The 27,736-nt window shown below is 41.5% G+C and overlaps 1 protein-coding gene across 6 annotated transcripts in view; it reads right to left on the minus strand.

Moving 5' to 3' along the window:
- Window positions 1-27,736, minus strand: part of ALDH18A1 (aldehyde dehydrogenase 18 family member A1) — a 36,442-nt gene that overhangs the window by 1,165 nt on the left and 7,541 nt on the right. For 3 of the 6 annotated variants that reach the window (XM_037399571.1, XM_037399570.1, XM_037399572.1), the window contains 15 exons: window positions 24,487-24,710; window positions 22,734-22,883; window positions 22,539-22,643; window positions 20,967-21,125; window positions 20,287-20,377; window positions 18,603-18,727; window positions 14,990-15,134; window positions 11,345-11,418; window positions 10,193-10,292; window positions 8,842-9,062; window positions 5,355-5,492; window positions 5,050-5,245; window positions 4,776-4,897; window positions 2,291-2,477; window positions 619-714 (listed from right to left, as the gene is read on the minus strand). In XM_037399571.1, coding sequence (XP_037255468.1) covers window positions 619-714; window positions 2,291-2,477; window positions 4,776-4,897; window positions 5,050-5,245; window positions 5,355-5,492; window positions 8,842-9,062; window positions 10,193-10,292; window positions 11,345-11,418; window positions 14,990-15,134; window positions 18,603-18,727; window positions 20,287-20,377; window positions 20,967-21,125; window positions 22,539-22,643; window positions 22,734-22,883; window positions 24,487-24,710 — 2,133 coding nt within the window. The remainder of the gene's footprint in view (window positions 1-618; window positions 715-2,290; window positions 2,478-4,775; window positions 4,898-5,049; window positions 5,246-5,354; window positions 5,493-8,841; window positions 9,063-10,192; window positions 10,293-11,344; window positions 11,419-14,989; window positions 15,135-18,602; window positions 18,728-20,286; window positions 20,378-20,966; window positions 21,126-22,538; window positions 22,644-22,733; window positions 22,884-24,486; window positions 24,711-27,736) is intronic. The other 3 variants (XM_037399573.1, XM_037399574.1, XM_037399575.1) reach the window with 3 other exon arrangements.

The following is a 27,736-nucleotide window of genomic DNA, read 5'->3' on the forward strand; positions in this document are numbered from 1 at the left end:
AATCACATGGAACACCAAATGTTTCCACTTACACAGTAATAGCCAGCTACGTCAATTTGTGAATTTCTACCTCAGGACAGAATGTTTCCCTTGTCTTCTGAAATTCACAGTAGGTGCACCTGTTTAATTAAGCAAGTGATAGTTCGGTTCCTGCCTTTCATTCCTCAACACTGCAGGGCTGGCACACTGGACAGCAGCTCAGTCTGCCCAGCAGGAACAAAGCGTGACATTCTTTACAGCATCATTAGAAAGACAATCAAAAGAAAAACTGTCACCAATTTATGATCCTGTGTTGCATTGTTCTATCATTACATGCATATAGCATACCTTATTCTGATCAAATAGACCTTCAAAGGATGCAGAATATCTTTGCTCCCTGATGCTAAATTAATCTATATAGTCTGTATAGCAGTATTAGCTAGTTCTTGCAGAAAAGAGATACTAAACTATCTGCTGTTTCACATGGATGAAGCGTCTAAGCTTCAACTTTTCCTACGGCACCTTTCCTGAAAACCTTGTATTAGCCAGTAAGATCAGAGACTAACCAGGATTCACTGTCACACTTTTCACACAACAGAAAATCCTACAGTCACATCCCTGCAGCATTTTCTCTCTTACCAAGTCCAAATCTATAGCCATCAGAGAATCGGGTGCTGGCATTCCAGAACACACAAGCACTGTCCACATGCTGGAGGAAGAACTCTGCTGTTTTCTCTGGGAAAGATGCAGAGAAAAAAATAAAATCCAGTACATACAGCATAATCATGCACTCCAATAAACACAGCATAACACAGTGAACAGATATAACAACACAACTTTCACATGTAACCCTTAACATCTAAAACTAATTTTAATTACATTTACATTATATTTTAATTAATATTTAAACACCCTGCACTAACACATGCTCATTTTGTACCTTCTTCCCAGTATGTTTACCAAGGAGTCACAGCTGCAAATGTTACAAGAAGCTTGCAGAGATTAGAAGAAAGCAAAGAAATGTCTGATTCTAAATACATCCAGTCTAGAACCTGAAAACAGGGATAGTTGTGTGACTGGGGAGAAAGGACAGCTGCCTCAAACAACAGTTTTTTGCAGTCAAACTGAGACAATTAAACTAGAGTCAACTCTGCAATAATCTCAAAATGGACTTGTTCCAGATAATGAAAAATCCTAAACTCAATTCGTATTGCAGGTAATATTTGGGAAATACAATGCAGAAATGCTACATGAAATCAGCTAACCAACCCAGTTTAACACAGAACATGCAAGCCCTGAGCATGCTCAAGAAGAGTTAATGCAAGTCTTAGTCCTCTGGAGAGCTCCCTTGTCTGTAAGCGGTGAGCTTCAGGTCAGTCACTCCTAGCAACATTAAAGATCAGCTCCATTTCCAGTACACTCCTTAGCAAATCACTGGTGCAGCAGGTGCCATGGCACTGGGTTATGGTACCAAATGCATGCCTTTTAGCGACATTAGTTTAAGCTCAGCAGCAGGTACAGGCACAGAAGCCTGCTTGAGTCACACACCCATTAACATGACCCTTACTGCAGCTGATCCTCGGGAGTTCCAGGCTTGGTTTGGCCTGAGAATCAGCCTTTGGCTGGGCACAGCTCTAGCTAGGTTTTGAACTGCCACAGTGTTCCAGCTGCATGCCGAACAGGTGCTAGGGATGGCAGCAACACAGAGCTGCATAAAGGAGCACAAGTTCACAACAAAGAGGCAAGAAACGGCAAATTGAGATAAACGTAGCTTTTATACTAGGGACATAGAATTGGGAAGTAAAGGACTGAAGAGATGGGGGGGAAAACATCTGTGGTCCTTGTTTGCAAGACACAAAAATGACATCAGGAGACAAAGTGGGTAAAGTCTGATCTTCCATATAATCCCTGTTCCCTCCAGTGACGTACTCTAGAAGCTCACCTCATCAGCCTTCAGAGGCCTAAAGACATCACCAGGATTCAAGAGATGTTCCTGCAAAACCCTGTGATGTGTTAAGTCTACACAATACAGGAACACAAAGCAATTTCTCTGGCAAGGGCACATGTTGACTTCCATCAGCCAATTGCTCAAGCAATTAACATCCTTAACATCCTGGAATAAGGGCCACACAGCATGTTTTCTCTGAGCTAAACAGGACTGTAGGCATATTTAGCTCATAGGCCTCCAGTTGGGTATGCCTACTACAGACCCAGTAGAAGAACAACTACTGAAATGTAAGTAGTTACACCAATACCAAGAATTGGCAGTCAAACCAAAACAGCAGCTTAAGGAAGGAGACTGATCACTAACCATTCTCTGTGATGATAACATCTGTGTGAGAACTTCCATACTTGTGGATATGTTCAATAGCCTCTTGGACACTGTCCACCACCTCAATGCAGCACTCCAGGTCCCCATATTCTGTGCGGAGAGATTTCACTTCTGAAGGGCTGAATGTTAGGTAGGATGCAAACTTTGGGCCAGCATGGATCTTGACCTGCAATACCAGAAACATTTTGTGCTGCTGACCATACCAATGTCTTCCAGGTGAAAGTGTGGCTTCTTGTACTCTGTGTGGAATGGAGTTAATTTTCTTCATAGCAATCCTTGCGTTGCTATGTTTTGGACTTGTGACTGAAAGAGTGATGAAAATACACCAATGCTTTGGCTGTTGGCTAACAGAGCTTGCACAGCATCAAAGCTTTCCCTTTTTCCCCCGACTCTGTCCCTCTAGCAAGAAGGCTGGGAGTGTGCAGGGAGCTGAGAGGGGACACAACCATGATAGCTGACCCAAACTGACCAAAGGGATACCACTATGCACAGCAATACAAACTGAGGAAGGGGGGTCTTGAAGAAGGTAGGCATTGCTCAGACTACCTGGGCATTGGTCTGCTTCTGGCAGATGGTGAGTAATTAGCTTTGTCTCGCTTTTGTGGGGGTTTGGGGGTTGGATTTTTTTCCCCCTTTCTTCTTCCTCTTTCCTTCACTTAGCAAACTGTCTTTCAGCCTACAAAGTTCCTTGCTTTTGCTCCTCTTCTCCTCCCCTGTCCCACTTTAGGGTTGGAGGCTGGATGGTGCTTAGCTGCTGACTGGGGTTAATCCACAACATTGTGAATCAAATGTTCACTGCATGCAGTGTAAGAAAATAAAGCCTGCTAAGTTTTCCAGAGTGTAGATTGGTGAACTAACAACAAGGTACAACAGCTTATATGCTAGGCTGACTACCTACCATGACATGCCTCCCAGTTCAGGATGCATTTCAAATTATTTAAAGCAATCATCACTTATAGGGAAAGTCATCAGGCAGGAGGACAGTACAACATCAGTACTGGGAAAACAGCTAAAACACTGTGGCCAGCCCATATTTTAAGAAAGCAGCTGCAGTGTAGAGAGTAACTACAGGAATGCTTCCAAGTTTGCACCTACAAAAGACTTCAAATCTCAAACAGGTTTTACCCTCTGATTTTGTAAACTGACACCAGCCCTCTATGAAGCACGTGTTTTGGACACAAAGGAGTCACTGGGTCCAAACCAAGAATATTCACACAGCTACTTTTCATTCATTATAAAAAAGACCTAACGCATTATCAAGCTCTGAGTTTAATCATAGCAGCCAAGACACCTAAACAATGAGAGAGAATTCAGAGCTGATACAGCAGAGAAATCCCCATGCAAATGAAACACATGTAATTTTAACAAGGCAAACATAAATGGAAAATAGGGCACATGTCTTCAGATTTTGACATTTGAAGGCTTTTAAGAAGGTGTCTGTAAAATGGCATTTTCTTTTGCAACTATAAATTACTTTAATTGCATAATCCTGCCCCATATTTGCATGTTTCTTCTTGTCAGGTCAGATTAGAAGGAGATAACATCCTCTCTACTATATTAGGAGCTGGGTGGGTGGTAATGGAAATGCACTAGTCCTCGCTCACGTTCCTCCCGTCCAAAATCCAGAGATCTACCCTTTGCTCTACCCTTCCCAAGAACTACCAAAAAAGACATAAAAAAGAAAAATCCATTAAGTGAGGACTTGCTCCTGACTACCTACAAGATTCTATTACTATGACCCTTTCAACATCATCAAAACATATGTCCTCTCTATTTTATCTGCATTAATCACTGCCTGTACACACTATTTGCCAAATACATACTGCTTTGTGAAAATCCTTGATTTATGTGCAATTCACACTGCTTCATGGATATTTCTCTCCTGATGCATCTCTGCTACCTTTGCTGACAAAACATTACCCATGTCAAGGCAACTAATTTAGTATACTGGCCTTTTGCTCTTTCTTTGACATACCAGGAGGGAAAGTGGGTGAGGATAAAGGGCATGCAAGATGAAAGGTTTAAAAAAAAAAAGTGTGGATCAGAAAGGAGAAAAACAGAAAGGGAATTCACTTGGTTAAGAAGCTAAGTGAACAGATTCAAGAAGAGGCTTTGTCTGGGAGGTTAACAGCAATTAATTCGGAATGAAGAAGGGTAGAGAAAGGGTTGTGTATATGCTCTTCTAAGGCAGAAGATAATTTTTGCTATGTAGAAGTATTCGTACCCCAGTAATGGCATGCAGCTGTCCTGAAGAAGCTGCTTTCAGGTAATTTCTATAGAAAAACTTGAGGTTGCGTGGAGAGGCAGAGAAAGTTCTCCATTTACGTGTACAAAGAGAAATATGGATAACTTAAGTGTTATGCCATCATAAAACTAAACGGGGCTATACCAGCCAGACCGAACGCTTCTAAAGTGTTAGGAAAAAACACAACCACAAAACAAAACACAAGTATGAGTGACTAACCTGTTCTACTCTCAACATGTCTATGATCTGATCAAACAACGGAGTTCTCAGCAAGTCTCGATGAATTAAGAGAGTTTCTAGAGCATTACAAGCAGCAGGATATTCACACTTCGAGTCTCTGACTGAGGTTTAAGAGTAGATAATTGGTTACATAACATTTACAACAAAGATTTTGAACAGCATATGAATTATCTATTACCATACCCATATCACATACTCCAAATACAAACTCCAATTACACCCATGAGATTCAAGTCACCCTCTCCCAGCTTACTTATTCGTGTGACCTTCTCAACGCTGGCATCTGTGTCCACATACACATGACAGATCCCTTCACTGTGTCCCATCACTGGGATTCCCTTAGCAGCTTTCTGAATATTCCTGACTAGCTGTGATGAACCACGTGGAATGATTAAATCTATCAGCTTATCCAAACGGCAGAGATCTTCTACTTCCTCTCTTGTGTTCACCTGTGGTAGTTGCAATACAAAAAGTCTATGGTTCAAACTCTCAAGTTCTGCCCATATTTTTTACACATACCATAGCACAGAAATTGTTGATTTAATTCTAGACACTTACTAGTTGCACTGCATCTTTGACTCCATGAATGGAGAGTGCTTCTTGTGTCAGATGATGAAGGATTTGATTGCTATGTGCTGCCTCTTTCCCTCCTTTAAGTAGTAAGCCATTTCCACTGGCTATGGCCAAAGCAGACACCTATCAGAAAAATATTTATTTCAAAACCACCCCTCCCCCTCTCCCAAAAAACCCTCACCCAATCCCCACCAAAACCAAACCAACCAACCAAAAAACCTCCCCAAAAAACCCAAACAAACCCCTCCCCAAAAATAAGAAGGCAAAAAGTAATCTGTCAGAATAACACTCACAAAATAAGAACAGGATTCTTGATCTTGTTGATTTACTTAATGTTAATCTATGGTTTTACATTTATGGCACAAAAACATCCTTAAAAGTAACAGTACCTTTAAATCCAGAAATGAAATGTGTTAAGTCTTTCAGGAACAAACTTGAATTTTCAGGGTACTACTGCCAGAGGGAGACTGCAGCAGACAAGTTAGAAGAAACCCTGGATGTAGGCTCTGGTATGAATTGGGTAGCTTTGTGGGCAAGCACCCCAAGGAGAGTAATTTTACATGTAAGAACTCTTGTCCCTAACCGTTCTGGCAGAAAGCGGCTAATGAACTCTCCACATGAGCATGAAGAACGTTTTCATTGTGCTTTCTAAAAGAGAAGTCATAAATAGACAACACTTGCAAGAGGTCTGGGAAAAAAACCATTCTAGACAATAGGCCTAGCATCGCCTGTATCCCTTTGCTTTCATCTTTATAACCAGAAGGAAGTGACTGATATTGTTGACTTTCTGTTTAAGGCATCAGATTTCACCCACTGGAGTCCAGCAACGTAACTAGACCGTATTTCAAAAACATGCTGCAAACCAGCCACTGCTTTTTGGAGGTTAGATAAAAAATTACTTCTGCTGTTGAAAATATACCCAATTTGTTTTATCTCCAGACACTAGTTCTTACTGGTGTTTTCCCACCAAACTGAAAGCTTCCTTAACAGAGGGGTGGTGGCAGGTTTCTTATTGTTTATTTCAGGTTTTTGTTCTTTTCTACTTAGGAGTGCATCAGACATGATAAAGCTCTCTTCCCAGACATTTTAATTTTGTATCCCTTTTTGTCTTCCTCACCCCAAGCCCGTTCACAATGGCCTCAAAATTTGTCTATCTATTTGAAAAAAAATATAGCACTCCTGTAAAAACAAGATCACCTCCTCTCCAGAACCCTTTAGAACAAACAAATTAAGCACTTGAAGTTATTTTACTGTACCTCCTGGGAAAGATCATACATATCATTACCATAATCCATATGTATCATCACCAAACCTGCACTCATTAGTGTATCAATTGCATGCTGTTGAGATGTGGACCACACAATTATCTAGGCTGACACCTAACAAGCAGTTAGCTTAGTGGGTCACACTTTAGACACCAGTTCATACAGGAAAATGTTAAACCTATCAGATACATCTCCCCAGTCGCCTCCTTTCCCCTTCTGATATCAAGCGGATAACAACGTTTGATATTCTATCTCCTCCTGCTGTCAGCAATTTGAAAGCAATACTGAAAAATAAGAAATGGTTCAGAAAAATACACTCAAGTGTAATAGTCTAGGTAGCCTGCCTTACATAGAAGTTGTGTGTCTTTAATAAAACTAGACACTAAGCAGCAGTCTGTATTTTGAAAGTATCTTGCAAGTTATCTGCCTCTCCAAAGGTCAGTATCACAAGGGAAAGCTAAACAAATATGCTTATTTAAATAAAGGACTCTGCTCTGCAGGCAGAAGAAAAGTTATGAACTGATTTGAAAAACTGAAAATAAAAAGAATTTAAGAATTAAGACAAAAAAATTAAAAAGCTTTGTGATTAAAAGGAGAACAAAAGGAGTTTCAAAACAGTTCAGTTCCTTCAAAGAACAGTAGAGCATGGCTATACTTCAGAGAAGCAACTGGATTTGGTGGAACCTGTAGGAAGCAGTTTGTGGAAGATGCTGCCAATTTGGCCTTGTAAGTATTAGAGGCAAGCATACTATTTGTATATGCTCATTAGAAACTTATTATATCTTAAATGGTAAGCTGCAATTGTTTCACCTTTCTTGAGACCTGCAACTCAAGACTGAACTCTTGAGCACCGACCTAACTCTGCATAAGCTACCTTCAGGGAGCAAATTGAGCACGTACTCTTCCAGGGCAAAGTAAAATTTCCCCTATAACCGCTTACCCAAACAAGCACGAGGTGCAGTAATAATCTAAGAGGGGGGAACTGCTCCTCTGCATTCAGAGACTATCCCATTATTAGCTACAGCATGGGACAGAAACCATGCAGTTAAAATGCAGAGGTATCAAAGATGATTCTCTGAAGTTGCAAGAAAAGCAACTACCAAGACAAGCTATTCCAAGTCTGTAAAACAATGCGGGGAGGAAAAAGCCAGCAAGAGTCAGTCTGGTGGAAGTTTTAAGATAAGATAAAGGGGAAGAGAAAGAGGGAGACATCAGCTACACAAAGGCAAGACACCAGGGTTGAAGTCCAGGAAGACAGACTAGAATTCAACAAGGAAATACACTGGTTATCTATGAAGAGCAGAGCCAGCAGCAAACTAAAAATAGCACAGAAGAGAGGGTAGTGCATTTTAGGTTCACAGGAACTTTGCCTAGAACATACTCCCTATCAGTATGAAATGGGGCCAGCTCACAAAATTCAGGCATGAAGTACCAAGCTGTCCACTGGTTGAGTTTCACTTCCTTTAGAAGTGCCTGTATCCATCACTTACAATACACTATTCGAGATTTTCACTAGCCTCTCCAGCAACTTCACTACTTAAGAACTCAGAACACCATTCTTCCTCACACCCATTTCATTACAACTGAGGAAAAGCTATCACTGCACCTCACTGCACACAAGCAGTATCAGTACACAACAGACCACTCAAAGCCTGGAACTTCTGAGCTTAACCTTTCCTAAATTTTTTTTTCATCAGGTATTCCTAACAGTTACAATTAATACTAGCATCTGTATTAAACAGTTCCTGTTTAATCCCAACCTGCCGTTTAACCTGTATGCAGTGTGGACAGATAAAACAAGTGCTCATTGGTAGGAGCCTCCTGAGCTGCAAGTTGGGCACTGAACATGTAAGACACACAGGAACTGCACCATCTGAATATAACAGATGATATATATCTGATATAGATCTTACATGATATGTAAGATGACTATAACTTCTTCTATATGTCAGGTTAAAAAAAAAAAAAGGAACAACAAAAAAAAGAACAAAAAACCAGGCCTGAATAACTCTGAACACTGAAGAAGCAAGTCCCGAGAACCTCTCTGCAGGAAAAACAGGGATGCCAACAAAAATCAGTTTTAGAGAATCCAAGAAAAAGTCTTTTGAGACAAGACTTCTTGCAGCCTCCCAATTGCTCGCTAACAGAAATACCCTTTCTTTTGTAATCAAGAATTCCCAACAGTGTAATCTGCCCTACTTACATACCTGTGGAAGACAGTCAGGACGGGACTCAAAGATGACAAGAAGGACACCAATAGGCACTGTCACCTGCTCCAAATCCAGGTCTTTTGCTATTCGTGTTCGCCTAATTACACGGCCAACACTGTCCTGTGAGGATGCTGCAATCTGACGCAGACCAATAGCCAAGCTGTTCAGCTTTGATGTAGACAGACTTAGACGTTTCAACAACGGAAGTGCCAATCTCCCTAGAAGAAAGAAAAAATTGTCCTTGAGATAGATTGGTTTGTCTAGCCTCAAGCAAAAGCAACACGTGGTGAGCCTAAGCAAAATTCAGGTACTTCCCACACGCTAGGCAAGAAACCTTCCCGAGATTAAAAGCACACAGCATTAAGTTTGGTAGCTACAATAAAACCACTCAAATGTGATAATGATGTCACCCACCACCACATTTCCACTTACTACAGTTTAAGTGATTTATACATGATGCAACATCAACATCCACAAAGAAAAGGTATGTCCTATTTCGAGTACTGCTGTATGTCTGAATGTCTTACAAATTTTTACCCTTGCAATATTTCTGGAATGTTTCAGGCAATAATTTCATCTTTCTATTTTAGAGACAGAAATCCCAAAACACAGACACATGCACAGCATTTCTGTTCAGACTTGGCAAGAACTGCCTGAATTTTCTAGTCTGAACATGGTCAGACAGAAAGTTAACCCAGCAATGTTCCTTTAAGTACTCTGGTCAGTAAAAAACAGTTTCCTGGTGTCTTCCACAAAGTTATTACAATTCATGATGTGTCACTTTCATACATTTGCTATCCCAATATGTACACATTCCAATTCCAACTTCCCAATGAATGCATCAGTGTAACACAGAAGAATGGGTTTAATCCAAGCCACCTAAAGAGAACCTTCCTTAATCAGAAGGGGACATGTTTCTTTTTGGAGAGCATCAGCTTAAGCATAGAGATTACAGTCTTCCCGCTCAGGAGCCAGACATTATCCAACTAGCCAACAAAACATTCACTTTATGCATGACAATAACAGAGATGATGTTTGTTATATTCTGTTTCTAAAGTGAGCCTCCTTTGGCAAGACAGAGAATTATTTTATTTTTATTATTTTGTTTTACAATGCACTAAGTGTTTTGCAAGGCCTCAGTATCTTCTCTAGTGAAGGCATCTGTTTTATGTAATTAAGGAAGCTGCAACTGTTTACACTGACAAGCTCTCAAGATCCTGTGTTCACTAATCTGTGACAGCCATACTACCCACCTCAACTGACAGAAGATACTAGTTCTGTTTATTTCCGTTGAGGCCCAGAGAGGTTCAAGACAATAGGATTATCACAGAAGGACTTGAAAGATTACCTTTATTTTCAGCCTCTTCCAAGTCCTTTTTGTTTGCCAAAATAATTTCTTCTCTCTGGTCAGTTAGTAAGTCCGCAAGACGATAAATAATATCTGCTCTCTGAAAAAGAAAGTAGTTTCTGAACTGACTTCTTACACAAAGACCATGCTATTTGACATCTAGTCCACTTCAGTCCATTTATGTTGACCACATCCTCTCACTGTCTTGACTCCTTGAATACTTGGGGCCAGCTGATTCTTCTAGCCTGCATCACGTTGAAATAGAAGGCTGAACACTGCTTAAACCTTTACTTAGCTTATTATCTTGTTTTCCATGCCCAATATTCTTCATGAAACTCACAATGTTCTTCCTTTAAGACCACCTTGTCTTCTTCACAATAGATGCTATGTTTTACCTACACAGCTGCAGAGCAGCAATTGATTGTATACAGCTCCTCTTTTGCATACACTACACACAGGAGTAAATGGAGCAAGTTATTCCAGTCAATTCTTTGGCAGCTCTGATCACAATTAATTTCTGTGTGATATTCAACAAATTTGAATATTCAACAATATTCAAAACATAAGATTTTTATAAACCCTACATGAAACCATATGCGTCCAAAGGAGGGCAATGAAGCTGGTAAAGGGTCTAGAGAACAAGTCTTATAAGGAGTAGTTTGAGGGTACTGGGGGTGTTTAGCCTAGAGAAAAGGAGGCTCAGGGGAGACCTTAGCATTCTCTACAGCTCCCTGACAGGAGGTTGTAGGCAGGTGGGTGTTGGTCTCTTATCTCAAGTAACAAGCATATATAGGACAAGAAGGAACGGCCTCAAGTTGCACCAGGGGAGGTTTAGATATGCATGTAGACGTGGCACATAGGGACATGGGTTAGTGGTGGACTTGGCAGTGCTGGGTTAACAGTTGGACTCAATGATCTTAAACGTCTTTTCTAACCTTAACGATTCTATGATTCTATATATTACTTCATAGCCCTAAGGTACATTATCTTTCTGCTTTTCTCATCTTAAAGTATGCTACAATCCAAATGATGGATCCGGCACATGAAGAATAGATTCTTGTCTCACAGGGCCCGTTTGTGTTATAACACCATGTTGTAAAACTTGCTATACATTTCACAAGCTTAACAAGTGAGGCCATATTGTTCTGTCACCTGCTCAGGCTGTAGAGCTGCCAGGGTCCTGCCACCAGCTCGAGCCATTTCACCCTGCTGCTCTACTGTAGGACCTGCAAAAAAACCCAAAAATATGCTATGCAGACAAAATAACAGCACATATGGAAGTGAACACTAGTCCTTCCATCTTCTGATTCTTTGCTCACAGCAGGAAAGCAGGTACAGAGTCTTAAACAGACCTATTCAAGGAATCTGTTGTATGCTAAACCAGGAAAATCTGTACCTGACACAAAAATACTGCTATGGTCCCCAAATGTAAAGAGTCAGAGATTCTGTAAGGTCACCATGTCAGAGGCAAGTGTGCACCATGTATCAAAAAGACTTGACAAAGAGCAAAAGAACACCAGGACAGCTAAGTCTCAGGGCATGACAGGCTACTGAAGGAAGAGAGGCAAACTTAAAAAAGTTTAAGTATCCAGTGGAGGAGAACAGAAAGGATTACAAAATAGGATGGGAATGCGCAAACAATAATGGAAGCCAAAACCCAATCTGAGTAACAGCTCGCAGAAAAAGTGCTTTCCTTCTCCCTGTATGCATTTTAGAATGGTTACTATAAAAGAAAGATGGGGTTTGTTTTCTTTTTATCTGGCAGGACCTCAAAGAATTTGGCTCAAACTGAAATGATACGGAACAGGTTACTTTTGCTTCTATTTCAAAACTAGTCACCAGGTTCAGGTAGCATTTCCCCAAAGAATTCACAAATAGCTCAAGGATAAACTAAGTTGTGATTTTTAACTCCTGAAATTGCCTGTAAAACAGGTGACTTGAAAGTGATAAATATGACTATTTAACAAGGGTCCCATGGAAATTGCCAGAGCAGGAATTCCATGTTAGAGACTAAGTATCAAGAGGTATAGTGGGAAGTGTAAGAGAAGAACTTGTGGACACATGATAAAATAGACTTATTTAAGAAGTGTTAAAACAACTTTTTAAAGTGAAGTCATACTTTACAAAGTATGGTATGTTTTCATGTTCTTTGAGAAAAATAACATGTATGTAAGTAGATATATCTGGTTTTCAAAAGTTACTTCAATTTCCAAAGAGTGTTCTTTGGAAGATAGAAGACAGAGAGAGGATTGGAGTAAACACTTTGCCACAATAGCAGAAGAGTGCCAGTAAAGTTCCACAGGGACCTTCCCCATTCGCCATATTTGTAAGCGACTCAATGGTGTCACAAGATGAAAAGCTGCACTGCTGATACCAATTTATTATAGTGGAAACAACTGAAAAGTGTCACTATCACACTCTTTCCTAGAAAGCAGCTTTTCAGGAGGACCTGGGGGCCCTGGTAGACACCAAGTTGAATACACCCCAGAAGCATGTCCCTGCCACAAAGGTGGCTAACCATGCCCTGAGCTGCCAGCAGGCTGAGGGAGATGGTCCTCCCAGATCTCTACTTAGCACTGGTGAAGCCACACATAGACCACACAGTTCTGGGCTCCCCAATACCCGAGAGACATGGGACACTGTGGGAAGCGTCCAGCAAAGGGCCAACAAGATGATAAAGGGACTGGAGCATCTCTCATGTAAGGCAAGGCTCACAGCTGAGACTGTTTAGCCTGGAAAAGAAGGCTCGGGGGTATCTCATCAGTACGTGCAAGTAACCTGAAGTGAGGGTGTAAGGAAGATGGAGTCCGGCTCTTTTCAGTGGTGCCCAGTGACAGGACAAGGGGCAATGGACACAAACTGAAACATAGAACAGGCCTCCCATCAGGAAGCACTTTTGCACAGCGAGGATGATCAAGCACTGGCACAAGTTGCCCAGGGAGGTTATGGAGTCTCCATTCTGGCAGGTATTCAAAAGCTGTCCGGACACAGTCTCGGGCAACCTGCTTGGGCAGTGGGTAGGACCAAGTGACATTGCCTCTTCCAACCTCAGCCGTCTGGCTATTCTGTGATTTCCTCTGCAGCCAAATCACTAGCTCATGAAACAGCAAGCGTAATTCAAACCAGGTAAACACGAAGCAATGTAGAGGGGAAAAGGAAAAATCAGACCTTAGTATTGTAACAAATAACACTATGAAAACATCATTTCAATGAACATCAACATCTACTCCGCTCTCATGAGACCCCACCTGCAGTACTGCATCCAGCTCTGGGGCCCCCAGCATAAGGAGGACATGGACCTGTTGGAACGAGTCCAGAGGAGGCCTCGAAGATAATCAGAGGGCTGGAGCACCTCTGCTGTGGAGACAGGCAAGTTGGGGTTGTCAGCCTGGAGAAGAGATGGCTCTGGGGAGATCTCAGAGCAGCCTCCCAGCACCTAAAGGGGCCGGCAAGAAAGCTGGAGAGGGACTTTGTACATGGACATGTGGTGACAGGACAAGGGGGAATGGCTTTAAGCTGAAAGAGGGGAGATTTAGATTAGATATTAGGAAGAAATTCTTGACTGTGAGGGTGGCAAGACACCAGAACAGGCTGCCCAGTGAAGCTGTGGATGCCCCATCCCTGGAAGCGTTTAAGGCTGGTTTGGATGGAGCTTTGATCAACCTGGTCTACTGGAAGGTGTTCCAGCTCATGGCAGGGGGTTTGGAACTAGATCAAATTTAAGGTCCCTTCCAACCCACACCGTTTTGTGGTTCTATAAAAAGCAAATTAAATGTTTGGAATTATTAGAAAAGGCCTAGAGAATATAAGAGAAAACATCAATCTCATTAAAACTCAGTTTGTCCTGCCATCTCACACAAATTAAAGACACTTCATTTGCACCTTTATATGAAATTTTTATTTTTGTCCATCTCAAAAATGCCACAATAGAATGAAAACAGTTTCAAACAAGAGAAACAGGGATGACCAAGTTTTTGAGACGGCTTCAGTACAAAATGTCTAAGACCAAACCTCTTCCACAGGGAAGAGAGATGATGAGGGGAAAGATGATGTCTCACATCTCAAAGTTGAACAGGGGTTTATCGCCCATATAGGTAAGTAGGGGCACCAAATGAAGCTCTCACGAAGAAAATTCAAAATGTTCCCTATCCTCCCAAACCCAAATTAAAGCAAGCAGTTTTTTATATAGTTCTAGCTCCAGAACTTACACACAGTATCTAATAAAGGTTCTTGACTATTGTGACACAGAGCCCTATGGATGCAAAGTCTTTACATACGTTCAAAGGCTGTTTCAACAAATTCATACAAGAAATCCACTGAGGATTATTATACACAAAGAAATCTGGTTGGCTTAATGCACGAGTCAGAAGTATTTGTCCTGTTCTGCTAAGGTCACAGATCTTTGGTCTGATTCCTACCTATCGTACCAGGAAGACTTCAGTTGTAAAAGAATTTTATGATAAGAAATTAAACTAAACACTATCTTAGTTCAGCAACACATCCTATGTCCACATTTTCACACCAAAACCTTCAATACTAGAAGATAACCCCTAAGACTGAAAATGGTAACAATTCTACTCACTGCATTCTTCAAATGTAAGTCTGATTATCATCTGGAGGGAACCACTGCATAGGATTCAACATTTTCTATTCTCTAGTTTAGAAAATACCTTTCAAAACCCATTTTTCAAGCACAGCGTGGTTTCCCAGTTATTTTACAGCTCTAGCCAAATTTTAGCTCTAGCCTTTCAGGAAATCTGTACAACTCTCAATGTATATTATTACCTCTGTACTCACCTGCAGGTTTTACCTCTGAAAAAAAAGTTCCAACTTTTTTCCCTTCCACAATATCTGTGATGACATGACCTGAGATCTTTGGGTGGGTTCCATTTGCAATCACTACAGAGGTGCCTCCTTGGAGGGCCCACAGAGCTGCTTTCACCTACAGCAGAGGATAGAGCCAGTTCCAGGAAATTCACTTATTTGAATCACCACTCTCAACAAGAATTCTTGTTCCACTTTGATCCCCAGATAGATCACTTATGCTTTTAAAGAGCATTCAACACACTTCAGGAACTTCCATAATGTTGGCATTGAGTAAGATCATGTATTTGCACTTTACCTTCCCTTCCTTAACTAGCTGCCATTTCATATGCATACTTCAAATCTTCCTAACCTAATTTTTCAAGACTTGTGCAAGGGCACTTTGGTCATACAGGCTTTTTCACCATTACCTTATTTTGCAAGTTCTTCCCACTGTTTGAAGAAACATAATTTTCTTTTTCGAAAAGATTCCGTTGTCAAATTCCCTGACATTGATTAGCCATCAATAATGAACCCACTTTAAGTGACCACATGGTATTACTTGTATTGTGGAGCGCTGCTTTTGCTCAGGTCCTAGCCATTACCATATAACATAACAGTATTACTTAATACCTTTAGCTGTCTGAATTACTCCCTTAAATTTTGATCAGCCTAAGTACTCTTCATGGGTCTGATTAAGATGTAGAGGTATCATCACTGTTTATAACCCTTTGATGAAACTAGGAAGTTTGCTGAAGAGTTACTCAGATTTCCACACAAAGTTTTTACCTACTTTGTTCACATTTCCGATTCATGTTTTCCTTGGATTATTTATTTATTTGCCTCTACTTTTTGCTTGGGAGTACACCTATTATCTTAATAGTGGTTTCTTTCAGCAGGCGCTATCCAAAGACACCATGCTTCTTTTGAATCATGTGCTTTTTATTTGGCATTCTTTCCCCTTCTTGCTATTATTTTGGAGGAGGATTCTCCAAGTATACCATTTAGGAGTCATCTTCAAAGGTCAGGACTGCAGTGTACTAAGCAATGTATACAAGCAACATGCATTAACATCTAAGGCAAGAAGGAAGTCTGAAACAAAATCAATCTGATGTCCACACGCAGATGAGAACTGAGATCAATGATACTACCAGATCACCTGTGTGCTAAAGGCTGTCATGGAAGGTGGGCAGGGAGGCAGGCACCATGATCAACAACAGCTCTATAAAACTCAGGGGCAGTATCTTTGTAGGCATTGCCCTAACATGAAGGGCAACCTGAGTTCCCTTTATGAACTTCAGTGTTGGCATACTGAAGTTTGCTTAGTCCTTCTACAGAATGTTAAATTTACAGCAGGATTAGCTTATTAGTACGGGTCCTTTGAAATCCCCATGTACTGATTAGCTCTAAGATTAGCCTCTTTCCACACACATGAGCCACTGTTTAAGGCATCACAACATGATTTCTCTAAAATTTTCCCCACTCCAACATTTCATTGGTTCATGAAAAACGAACCCAAATCCCAGATGTTACCTGCTGAAGACATACTGCCTGTGGTCTCCTTCATTTCTTTTGCCGATCAAGGTATGGGCAGCGTTATCCTACCACTGCATTTAATTATTTGTCATTTATTTTGCCGCAAAAGCTTCTCTGCTTCCTCACTTCTACACTTTCCCAAAATGGTTCTACAATTGGGTATTACAGTCCATATTCACTGGGAGACACTACCTGTCAGATATGCCTACCACATGAAAATCAACTACCGCAAAAAATATCAGCCGCTGGATTGTTGCTCAAATTTCACAGTGATAAGCAAGATTTGTACTTTGAGCTGCCATCTGTTTATTCTATTATTCATGTTACAGTTTTCCAAAAATATCAGCCATTTCTCAATTGTAACAAATTTTTGTTATAACAGCAGCATTGACATTTGACTCTATGTGATTCATACTTAAAGATACCAAACACCTCTAACAGATTATTATTTTTGCAATACAAGTACTCTCTGACCTTGGCACCTTTCCTTTCAATACCTGGAATCATTTAAACTATTCCAGAAGCTAGATCAAGGGAAAGTTGTTTCTAAATAAGCTTTGTACATCCCATAGTTAGCAACAGAACGCTCAAATGCCTGCTCCTTTTGCCACCTTCCATTCCATGCTCTGATACTGAAGTACGCCTTGCATGATTTTTCAGAAAAGGAAATAAAACATAGGTTAACTGGTGAAGAAGTCTTTCCCTGCTTAGTCAAAATCTACTTCAGCTTTTACAGACAACCTTCCAGAAGTGTCCTTAGGAAACCAACACCCATTACCACTCCTGTAGCGCATACCCCCGTGGCATGAGACACATCTGCTGGTCTCACACCACACCCATGTTTATGCACTCACAGCAATGAATAATAATGGCATCCAACTGTACACAGCACTAAAACATTGGCCCTCCTACCTCTACCAATCTTGTACTCAAAAACTGAAGTACCTTGGTCTTCACCAATATATCCTAGAAGCAAGCAGCACATGTACAAACTCAAAAAGGAGACAGAGGTATCCTATCAGATTCAAGTGACAGGGATTCCCAATATCTTTGGATTATCACATAAAAAAGAAGTGAGGATCAACGCAACACCAACTTAATACAGTTCCTAATGTCACACTTTACAAACTACTGGAACATAATTCATTACTCTTTTCAATTCACATGGACCTAAGAGAGAAGCTAAAGATACACCATTCCAGGGTACTTGCAGAATAGCTGAGGCTGGAAAGGATCTCGAGATCATACAGTCCAACCACCTGCTCAAAGCAGGGTCAGCTAGAGCAAGTTACTCAAGACACCATCCAGTCAGCTCTTGAACATCTTCAGACACTGAGATTCTACAAACTCTCTCAGCAACCTGCTCAGATGCTTCAGCAACCTCACCACAAAATTCTTACATTTCAATTTCATTTCTTGTATTTCAGTCTGTGCGCATTGCCTCTTGTCTGCTGCCTGGATACCACTGAGAAGAGTCTGGCTCTGTCTTCTCTACACCTTCCCTTCAGGTGTTTATACACAAATCTTCTCTTCTCTGGGGTAAACAGTCCCTGCTCTCAGCCTCTCCTAGTGTGACAGATGCTTGGATTCTCTAATCGTATTCATGGCTCACCACTGGATTCACCGCAGTACGCCACGTCCTTGTTCTGCGGTGTCTAGAACCAGACACAATTCTACAGATGCTGTCTCACTAATGCTAAGTAGAGGGAAATAATAATTTCCCTTAGCCTGCTGGCTACGTTCTTACTAATGCAACCCTGGATGCTCTTGCCTTGTTTTGCCGAAAGGGCATACTGCTGGCTCATGTTCCACTTGGTGTCTACCAGAACTACATTATCCCCTAGGTCCTAGTGACCCTGCTCCCCAGCTAGTCAACTCCTCAGCCTGGATGGAGTTGTTCCTCCCTAGGGGTAGGACTCAGCATTTCCTTGTTGAACTCCACAAGCTTCCTGTCTGTCCACTTCTGCAGCCTGTCAAAGATCCATTTGAACAGCAGCACAATCACATCTATCTCCCTTTCCAACACCTCCCTTTCCTTCCCAATAACAAAACAAATGTTCCATATTTCTACCTTGGCTTCCATGCCTCCCATTCCCACCCGGGATTTGGTTCCAAATGTTACAGACTGCTGGTCTCCTGGATAGAATATGTCAATGAGCTTTGCATCATCAGATCCTGGAGGGCTGTCAAAGAGTCCTGAAATAAATAATACAAGTCTGTTAGTGTTATATATCCTCATCTGCAAAGCTCACCCACAAAAAAATGAGGAAAAAAAAATATCCATGAGGCTGAAAAGCTGTATTCCACTTTACAGGATTGAAAACTTTCACGGAACCCTGCTTTTGCGGGACTGAAAGCATGAAACACTTAACAGGCAGACTCAGGAAATAGAGCTTCACCAAAAGCACAAGTAAGAAACTGAAAACTCATACTGAATAGCAGCATGAAGGTGGGAGGTAGTGACATTTGGTTGAGGTTACAGAGTTTACAGTTTTTATATGTTCAAAATCAGGGCTTACATATACAAGCCCACAACTAAACAGGCAAAGGATAGCCCTCCTCACCAAGATCTCAGATGATGTTCTTGAATGCTGGGTTGTACAGTGATAAACTGGGCAATTCAGAAATACGCAAAGAGGTTAACTATCGAATTGGGCCAAGAAGGAACAGAATGCTCCAGAGACATACTGTTATTAGTTTTTTTTAAAAAATCTAGTAATTTTATGTTAACTGTGTCTGGAGTTGAATGACACTTTGGTTTACCTAGGAAGTTAAACCTAAACTCTATCACCACACTTCCCAGAAACTCTATGTGAACAAATACTGGCATTACAATTTGATAGCTTGGGAAGGAGGTGAAACACATCTTTCCATAACCCAGATGTCAGAATGAATGAATAAGCTTTTGAAGGATGGTGGTATTGGGTGTGAATATTTTTTTTACAAGTTGTTTTGACTGTTGCTTTTATGAGTTGTCCTCAGGCAGACATTTCAACTAGAATCAACCACGAAATCCAGCTGAATCTGAAAGAAACTGTGCTTATGGAAAGGCATCTCCTTCCTCCTCAGGGCCTACAATACGTGCCAAAGTGCAGGATCCACTGAAAGAAACCCATCTGGAGAAGACGAAAAGGGTGATGTGGACTGCACTGATCTGAAACTGCACCCATTACCATCCTCTCTCTAGAAAAGGAATTTCAGTAGCCATAGGTGATAGACGTGTCACAGCAGCACAGCTCAGAAGACTAGAATAGTGTAAGCCAAATGTCTGGGAGACAGAAAAAGCTATCAGGTTCCAGGTATCTGGAAGGCAATGACCAGGACTTGTAATGTACTTGTAATTCACTGGAAGACAGAACCTGCTGCCAGAAGAAACAATCTATCATAGAATAATATTTGGCTTATACTCCTGATTCTAAACACAAGCCTTTATCCTGCATATTACTCATGACTATATCATACAATTCTGAGAAGCTACCAGAAGTACCATAGTTCATATGGTATTCTGGGTTCTGGAACAAGTCTCAAGTTCATACGTTCTCACCCACTCAGATTCAACAGTGTGTCAGACAGTCTTTTGCAGGCTTATGCAACAACATCAGGATTGGGTATACGCCTTAAGGAGTTATGTGGTACATTGTAATTGTCCCTGTAAAAAATATGAACTGAAGAGATCAGTAAAACCCAAATATAGGTTGGTATGACTATCTGATATACTTAAATGAAACAAGAAAGTAAAGAGATGACTCACAAACCTTCTACATCTGAGAGAACAATCAGGAGATCAGTTTTCATTTCCACAGCCAGTCGTGCTGCCAGACTGTCGTTATCCTTCACACTAATCACCTGCAATGCACACGCATATCAGCAGCACTAAATAGTGCGAGGAACTAGGAAACACTTGGCTGCAACATACAAAAGCAAACTACCTCAGCACTACCAAGTCCTAAGCTACTTTGTTCACACCCACTGGAAACTTAGAAGGTGATCTTTGTGTGAAAGTACAAATGCTTCTGGAATGCAGTAAAGTGGCGCCAAACTGATAAGCAGCGTGATCAGTACCTGCATTCTCCACCTTGGTGCCCAGTGACAGGACCAGAGGTACTACCTGACCCTGCTTTAAGCAGGTGTGCTGGACTCGATGACCTGCAGAAGTCCCTTCCAACTTCAACGATTCGGTGAAAACCAAACTGGGCATGCTTGCTTTTGGCAAGAGCAGACATCATCTGCCCTGCTTTCACCCCACAGCACTATACCATGCCAAAAACAGACAGATCAGCATAGTTTTCCAGTATCTTCCACACACATTACTAATTTTGTATGTTTGTTTCCCTGCTGCAGGCTTCAGGGGTCCCACATTATGGCATTAGTAAAGTATACACTAGTGCTGTACTACCTACAAGCATGATCCACCCCCTTGCAATACTTTACCCACATTTACCCCCTGCAGATCACTGTTTGGCTCTGGAGGTGGAACAACAGCATCATTAGTGTTAATTATAGGGACAATATTCATTCTTAAAAGCTCATGCAATGTTCCATTTAAGTTCCGACGCTTCTGTTCATCATGGAAATCCAGGTTGGTGACTAAAATCTAAATAGGGAAAATAAAATTGATATATACTTAGCCTACCACTTTTCCCGAGAACATCATCACAACCATATGTATTAACAGTTCATAACAGATCAGTCATGCTCTTTAGGTCACTGAAGAAGCATAAGCCATATTTAAAGAATAAAGAAAAAAAAAAGAGAAATATTCTTTCCACAACATTTTCAGGGTCATATACCTTAACTTGCACTGGAGCTTATAATGACCTTTCTCAAACTGACAGATTACAGGCTCCAGGAATCAACTTGGAAAAAGAAAACATACGCAGAACACAGATGCTGATTGTAACTACTAAGACCCTAAACAATTCAACAGATTACTTGAGACACTGCCTTTCCTATCATCCCTCCCAGTGTAATGTTTCTACTGTCACAAGCAGAAGGGGTTCCTGGTCTCAAGACTTCCCTTCAGCTATAGAACTCACTTGCTTTTCTGAAAGAATCTTGGTCTTAAAGCCTCCTGCTTGCAGATACTATCCCTTTCTTTCTGGTATTTTAAGCCAAAAGGACCTCAATGTCTACTCCCAAGAGACATTTTTTTCATTTTTACTCTGCCATTGGACATCTGAGAACTAAACAAACAACTCCACCAGACAATGTTATAACAGCACTTGGAATCAATGTGTACAGTGTCATTTTCAGCATGGGCCATTAATTCTTTTAAATCACGGGAATGATAGTTGTCTACAGACTTGAAGAAGCACAACTTACAGTGACTGTTAGCTATACTGTAAACATTTTAGTGATATCAGCTACATGGTATTACAGGAAGAAGTTCCTCCAAGCGAGACTTCATATTAGGCTCTAAATTCATTAAAAGTGTCTAAACAAATAAGGTCTTACAGTTGATGCCATTCTGTATTCTCAGAGCATTTAAGATAAGCAAAGCCTGTTTAAAAGTAGTTCTGTTAATACAGTTGCAGCATTTGGTCTAAGCAGAAGACCCAGGCTAGGGATACCATCACCCACAAGTTAGAAAGGTTTGAGGAGCAGACGAAGAGCAATTTATTAAGTGTGGATATGCACTTTTATCAGCTTTACAAAATGTGTGGCAGTTCAGCCACTTGTGATTTTAAAACACTCACTTTGGATCACCAAAATTTAGCTTTAGTGAAGAAACCTTAACACACATCCCCCTCCCCTGTACATACGAGCAGGACACATACGAACTCCAACCCCACCCACCCCATATTTGCTTCACCTAGATGATATATTACTCCATTTCAGAAATACCACACTACCATTTATGCTACAGTAATAAACCCCAAAAGGAGGTGGCAACAGAAATGCACAACTACAGTAAAGACAGCAGCATACAAAACATGGAAAAAATCCAAGAAAGATTCCATCACTGACTGAAGTAGCAAGTCAGTCTGGGAAAGAAGGAATTGCTTACTTGAGCTGCACAGATGCTGTACTGCGTAAACATGGCCTCGTACAGAGCCATCAGTCCACTCTGGCCAGCTGCTGCACAAGCTCGGGCCTCCAAGACTGGAACAGCCTACAGAGATAAAGAACAGCTGTCAGGCACTGACTTGAGCAGGTACTACCTAACATTCAAGGAAAAGTGCGAGTGCTGCCAGCCACTCACCATATCTTTCAGCTGACTCTGGCCTGAATGAAGCGCTTGCCTCACACTCTGAGAAAGCAAGATTTCATGACGCAACCGCTGCTTGCCAAAAGCTACAGCACCGCTGGTGACAATCATCATCTCTCTTCCCTGATTTTGCAGCATTGACACCTGTAAGTACAGAACTTAAGAAACAGAGCTTGGAGTATGATCACTGCTAGCATGACAGTTCTGGCTATTATAGATAACCTTATGTTCACCAGTTCTTGCTGACACAAGTGTTTTGCTTTATCCATTGATGTGCAAAGCAAGGAAACCCCCCCCAAGACACTCCTGCACACCTTACTAGCCAGTTAGGAGCTATGCAAAGGACTGCATGCAATCTGTAGTTTCTGCTAAACTTTCTTTTCACATTACCAGTTTTTAAGACAGTCATGCTTGAATTTTCAAAATACATATTACATGGTAACATTTCTATACCCCTCTTCCCTCCACCTCCATTGCTACAGATAAGATATGAAATAGCTGTAAAGTATGAGCTGTATCTTCCACCAGCCTTATTCATCACCCATTCCCAAAGCTGCCATTATACAGTAACTTTGAATTCTAGAAGTGAAGAAGCTAACTCTGGTAGTACAGCTTTTCATTACTTCTTCCTTATGTACATCTGGCCAGATTCCTTTCAAAGCTCTAAAACTAAATGCCTTATGTGAATTTAATTTATTATGTCAACTTTACTTCCTAGAAAAGACATGTCCAATCCCCCGCGAAGTCATAATTTCATGTTGGAGAACCAATCCATGAGTTGATCCCATCAATTTTTCTTACAAGTAACAAGGTTTCAAGCTTTCTCCTGGAGGAAATCTGCAAATGCTCAGGTAATCAAGAAGGGTCTACTGTTTCTGCAGACCTCACAAACTTCGGTGCCACCTTCCCACTAGATCCAATCAATGGCTCAGTCGTGTCTTACCTATTGCATAAAAATCTCACTGTGCAAATTTCTCCCTCTATACTGGATCTGGCTAAGAGAGAGTTACCTTTCTTCGCAGGGGCCCATATGGTACTGTTTTAAGTATTACGACTAAAACAGTGTTTGTAACATTCCAGCATTTTGCCTGTTGCTCAATAGTGCTTGCACAGCATCAAAGCTTTACTTCCCCCCACTATGTGCCATCACAGCAGGTAGACTAGGGGCTGGACAAGAAGTCTGGAGAGGACACATTTGGGACAGCTGATACAAACTGGCCAAAAGGACATTCCATACCACAAGATGCCATGCTCAGCAATAACTCTGGGGTAGCAGAATAGGAAAGGGCAGTGGGCTGTCTTCCAAGGTGGCCATCACTCAGAGACTAGCTGGGCATTGGTCTGCTTGTCCAAGGTCATGAGCAATTGCCTTAACATCTCTTGTTTCTTTTCCCCTTTCCTTCACTTACCAAATTGTTTTTATTTCAGCCCAGGGGTTTTCTTACTTTTGCTCTTTCTATTTTCCTTCCAGTCTGACTGGTGGTTGGGGTGGAGGCATGGGGAATTAACAAGTATCTGTGTGCCTAGCTACTGGTCTGGGTCAACCCACCACACCTTCAAACACCAATTTACTGAATTACATGGTTTATACTACCACAGCACAGGGGGACGGAAAAAGGGAAAGGCCAACACATTGCTTTAAAGAGCCATCACTGGTTTACGAGTTTTTCCTACAATCTTCTGTGCCATCCAGCAATCACCGAGTATCTGAGTTAAAATAAACATTCCACTCCAGTCATAGAATTACCTGCTCTACAATAGATGCCAGCCTCCCAAGGGCCAAGCCACACTCATCCCCTCGAGTCACAACAGCACTACCCAGCTTCACTACAATCCGCTTTGCATGCTTCAGCTCACTGCGGTGTGCAAACGATTTTCCATGTGCACGGCTGAGTGGCATGGTGATAAATGGGATGTTGCTCCAACAACGGATAGACTCATTCCTTAATCTTTGGTTATAGCAAGAGAAATCTGTGGTTGAAGAATGAAAGTAAAAAAAAAAAATATGCAGCTTTTAGTGTTTCATTCAGACTTTTAAGCCCTTGAATTCGGTTAACACTTCCTCCCTTTCCAAGGCTAAAGCTCACAAAACACACGTCTCAGTGACTGGGGATGAGAAGCTAGCTTTCAAATCACCAAAATAAAGAGAGAGCCAATATCTGAGCAGCACTAAGCGTCCCTAAGGTATATAAAGCAGTGTGTCACAGACCTTTGACTCTGGGAATCTAGAAGACCAAACTGAAGGACACTAGAAGAACCCCTACAGCTCCCATTTACTCACAGGAAGTAAAAGTACTAGTTTAAAAAACATTCTCATTTGCCTTGCCTCATCAGATACAGACAGAGAGTTTTCCTGTCTGTAGTAGCACAGAAAGCTTAACTGTTAGGAAAGATGAGAAACACAGCTTTTACAACATCTCTAAGTCAGGTATTTTTGCATGTTGCTGAACTAAGGGCAGCAGAAGGGGGATGATGGAGGTATGAACAGGAAGTCAACCTCCTACAGGGTAAACAGGCATTGGAAAAAAAGAGTCACAGCACTACTCAGGTAAGATACAACATACATAAGGCTGGCACTTCACCCAAGTCAATAAGCTAGGGAACATTTCTTGGGAAAAAACTTTGCTCTCAAAATGCTTTTAAAGGACAGTAAGACCACTATCAGCAAAGCAGATTAAAGAGAATAGTGACTATTAAGGTACAATCACAACGAACAGTCTGGATCATTTCTAACTGATAAAGACGTGGACCAAAACATAAAGTCCCAAAGTTACACTGAAGGAATGAGGGCAGATGGAAAGCACTTCCAACATACTTCATATGAAGTTTTGCAAAGCCACACTGAATCAAGTGTGAAGGAGTCATACAGATAAGAATATCTGCAGCCCAAGTGTGTCAACTGGATAATTAATAAAATATGGATAAGCCATATTACTTGAAAAAAAATTGAAACCACATTTCCTTATGTAATTCTGCTTGTATTACTGTTCAGAAACTGCACTGAAGCACATCAACTTTTTGACAGTCTCAAAAATACAAGTATAGCAAAAAAGAGGAAGCACACTTCTGATGTAACTACAGAAGAAATGGCTACCGACACTACACTCCAGGACCAAAAGTACAACTTAGTCAAAAGATGGCACACATTCATGGAAAGTTATGGAGAAGATCATACTGGATGCTATTGAAAGGCATTTAAAGAACAATGCAATCATCAAGCACAGCCAACATGGGTTCACAAAGGCAGCAGTCCTGTTTAACTAATTTGACATCCTGCTACAAGGTCACCCAACTCATGGATGAAGGAAAGCAAGATGGTGATTGTTAGTTTTCTCAATTTTAGCCAGGCTTTTGACACTGTCCCTTGCAGCATCCTTCTGGACAAGTTGTCCAGCTGCAGGATGCGCTGCGCTGGGTAAAGACCTGGATGGATGGCAAGACTCAAACGGCTGTAGTAAATGTGGCTACATCTAGCTAGTGACCAATCACCAATGGTGTTCTGCAGGACTCAATCCTAGAACTCATGCTGTGCAATATTTTTATCAGTGATCTGGATGCAGAAGTTGACTGTACTGTTAGCAAGTTTGCTGATGATGCTAAACTGGAAGGTGCTGTTGACTCTGGAGGGACAAGAGGCCTTGCAAGGGATCTAGATAGATTGGAGCATTGAGCAATCATCAGTGCCATGAAATTTAAGAACAAATGCTGGGTTCTGCACCCTGTTCAGGGACAGAGTAATGCAGGGCACAAGTCAAAACGGGGAGAGGAGTGACTGGAGAGCAGTCCTGCAGAAAGGGAGCTGGGGGTGCCAGCTGGCAGCAGGCTCAGTGGGAGCCAGCAGTGTGCGCTGGCACCAAGAGGGCAAACCGCATCCTGGGGTGCATCAGACACAGCATAGCCAGTTGGTCAGACAGGGGATTGTGCCGATGTATTTATCATTGGTGTGGCCTCACCCCAAATACCGTGTGCAGTGCTGAGCCCCACAGTTTAAGAAGGATGTGAAGGTCCTTGAATGTGCCCAGAGGAGGGTGGGCAAGCAAGCTGGTGAAGGGCTGGAAGGCATGTCTTCTGCAGAGCGGCTGAGGACTCTGGGTTTATCTAGTTTGGAGAGAAGGAGGCTGAGGAACAACCTCATTGCTCTCTGCAGCTTCCTGAGGAGGGGACATGGAGAAGGAGGTGCAGATCTCTTCTCCCTCAGATCCAGGGACAGGATGCGTGGGAGTGGTTCAAAGCTGCTTCAGGAGAGCTTCAGACTGGACATTAGGAAGCATTTCCTTTACCAAGAGGGTGGTCAAACACTGGAACAGGCTTCCGGGAGAGGCAGTTGATGCACCGAGCCTGTCGGTGTTTAAGAGGCATTTGGACAATGCCCTTAACATGCTTTAGCTGTTGATCAGCCCTGAAGTGGTCAGGCAGTTTGACTAGATGGTCGTTCTAAGTCCCTTCCAACTGAACTATTCTGTCCAGTCAATCCTAACTAATATCTCATCTAAAGGTGTAGAAGCTTCTTTACAAATCAGTAAACTGAATCCTATGCCATGGTCAGAGTTATCTGCTTATATCTGACTGAGTATGTTCAGTCTCTCTAATTTTGATGCACTGTAATACAAAATAGATTCATTTACAGCCTAAATTGATTATTGTCAGTGCTACTTCTGCTGGAGAAAGACAGGAATGAGCAGAGTGCTACAGGAGAGAGAAATCTGTAATTTAACAATGTTTTAAATAAATACATATTTTGTTCATTACACATAAGAAGCTGAAATCGTAACTGAGGGCTGCACTAACATGTCACACACACAAAAGCAGAAAATGGACTTTGGAGACAAGTTTAATTTGTCCCTCATTTTTATGAGGGAACACTTTGTGAATGTAAGCAAGACCTACAATACATACAGAAGAACAGGTGAAAGAGTCCAATTTATCTGTTCTTTCCAGTATTATACATTAATATATAGTATTTGCCTATCCCACACAGTATGACCATAAAGGAGTAA

Source organism: Falco rusticolus, chromosome 9 (genome assembly GCF_015220075.1).
Source record: "Falco rusticolus isolate bFalRus1 chromosome 9, bFalRus1.pri, whole genome shotgun sequence".
In the NCBI taxonomy this organism is placed as follows: Eukaryota; Metazoa; Chordata; class Aves; order Falconiformes; family Falconidae; genus Falco; species Falco rusticolus.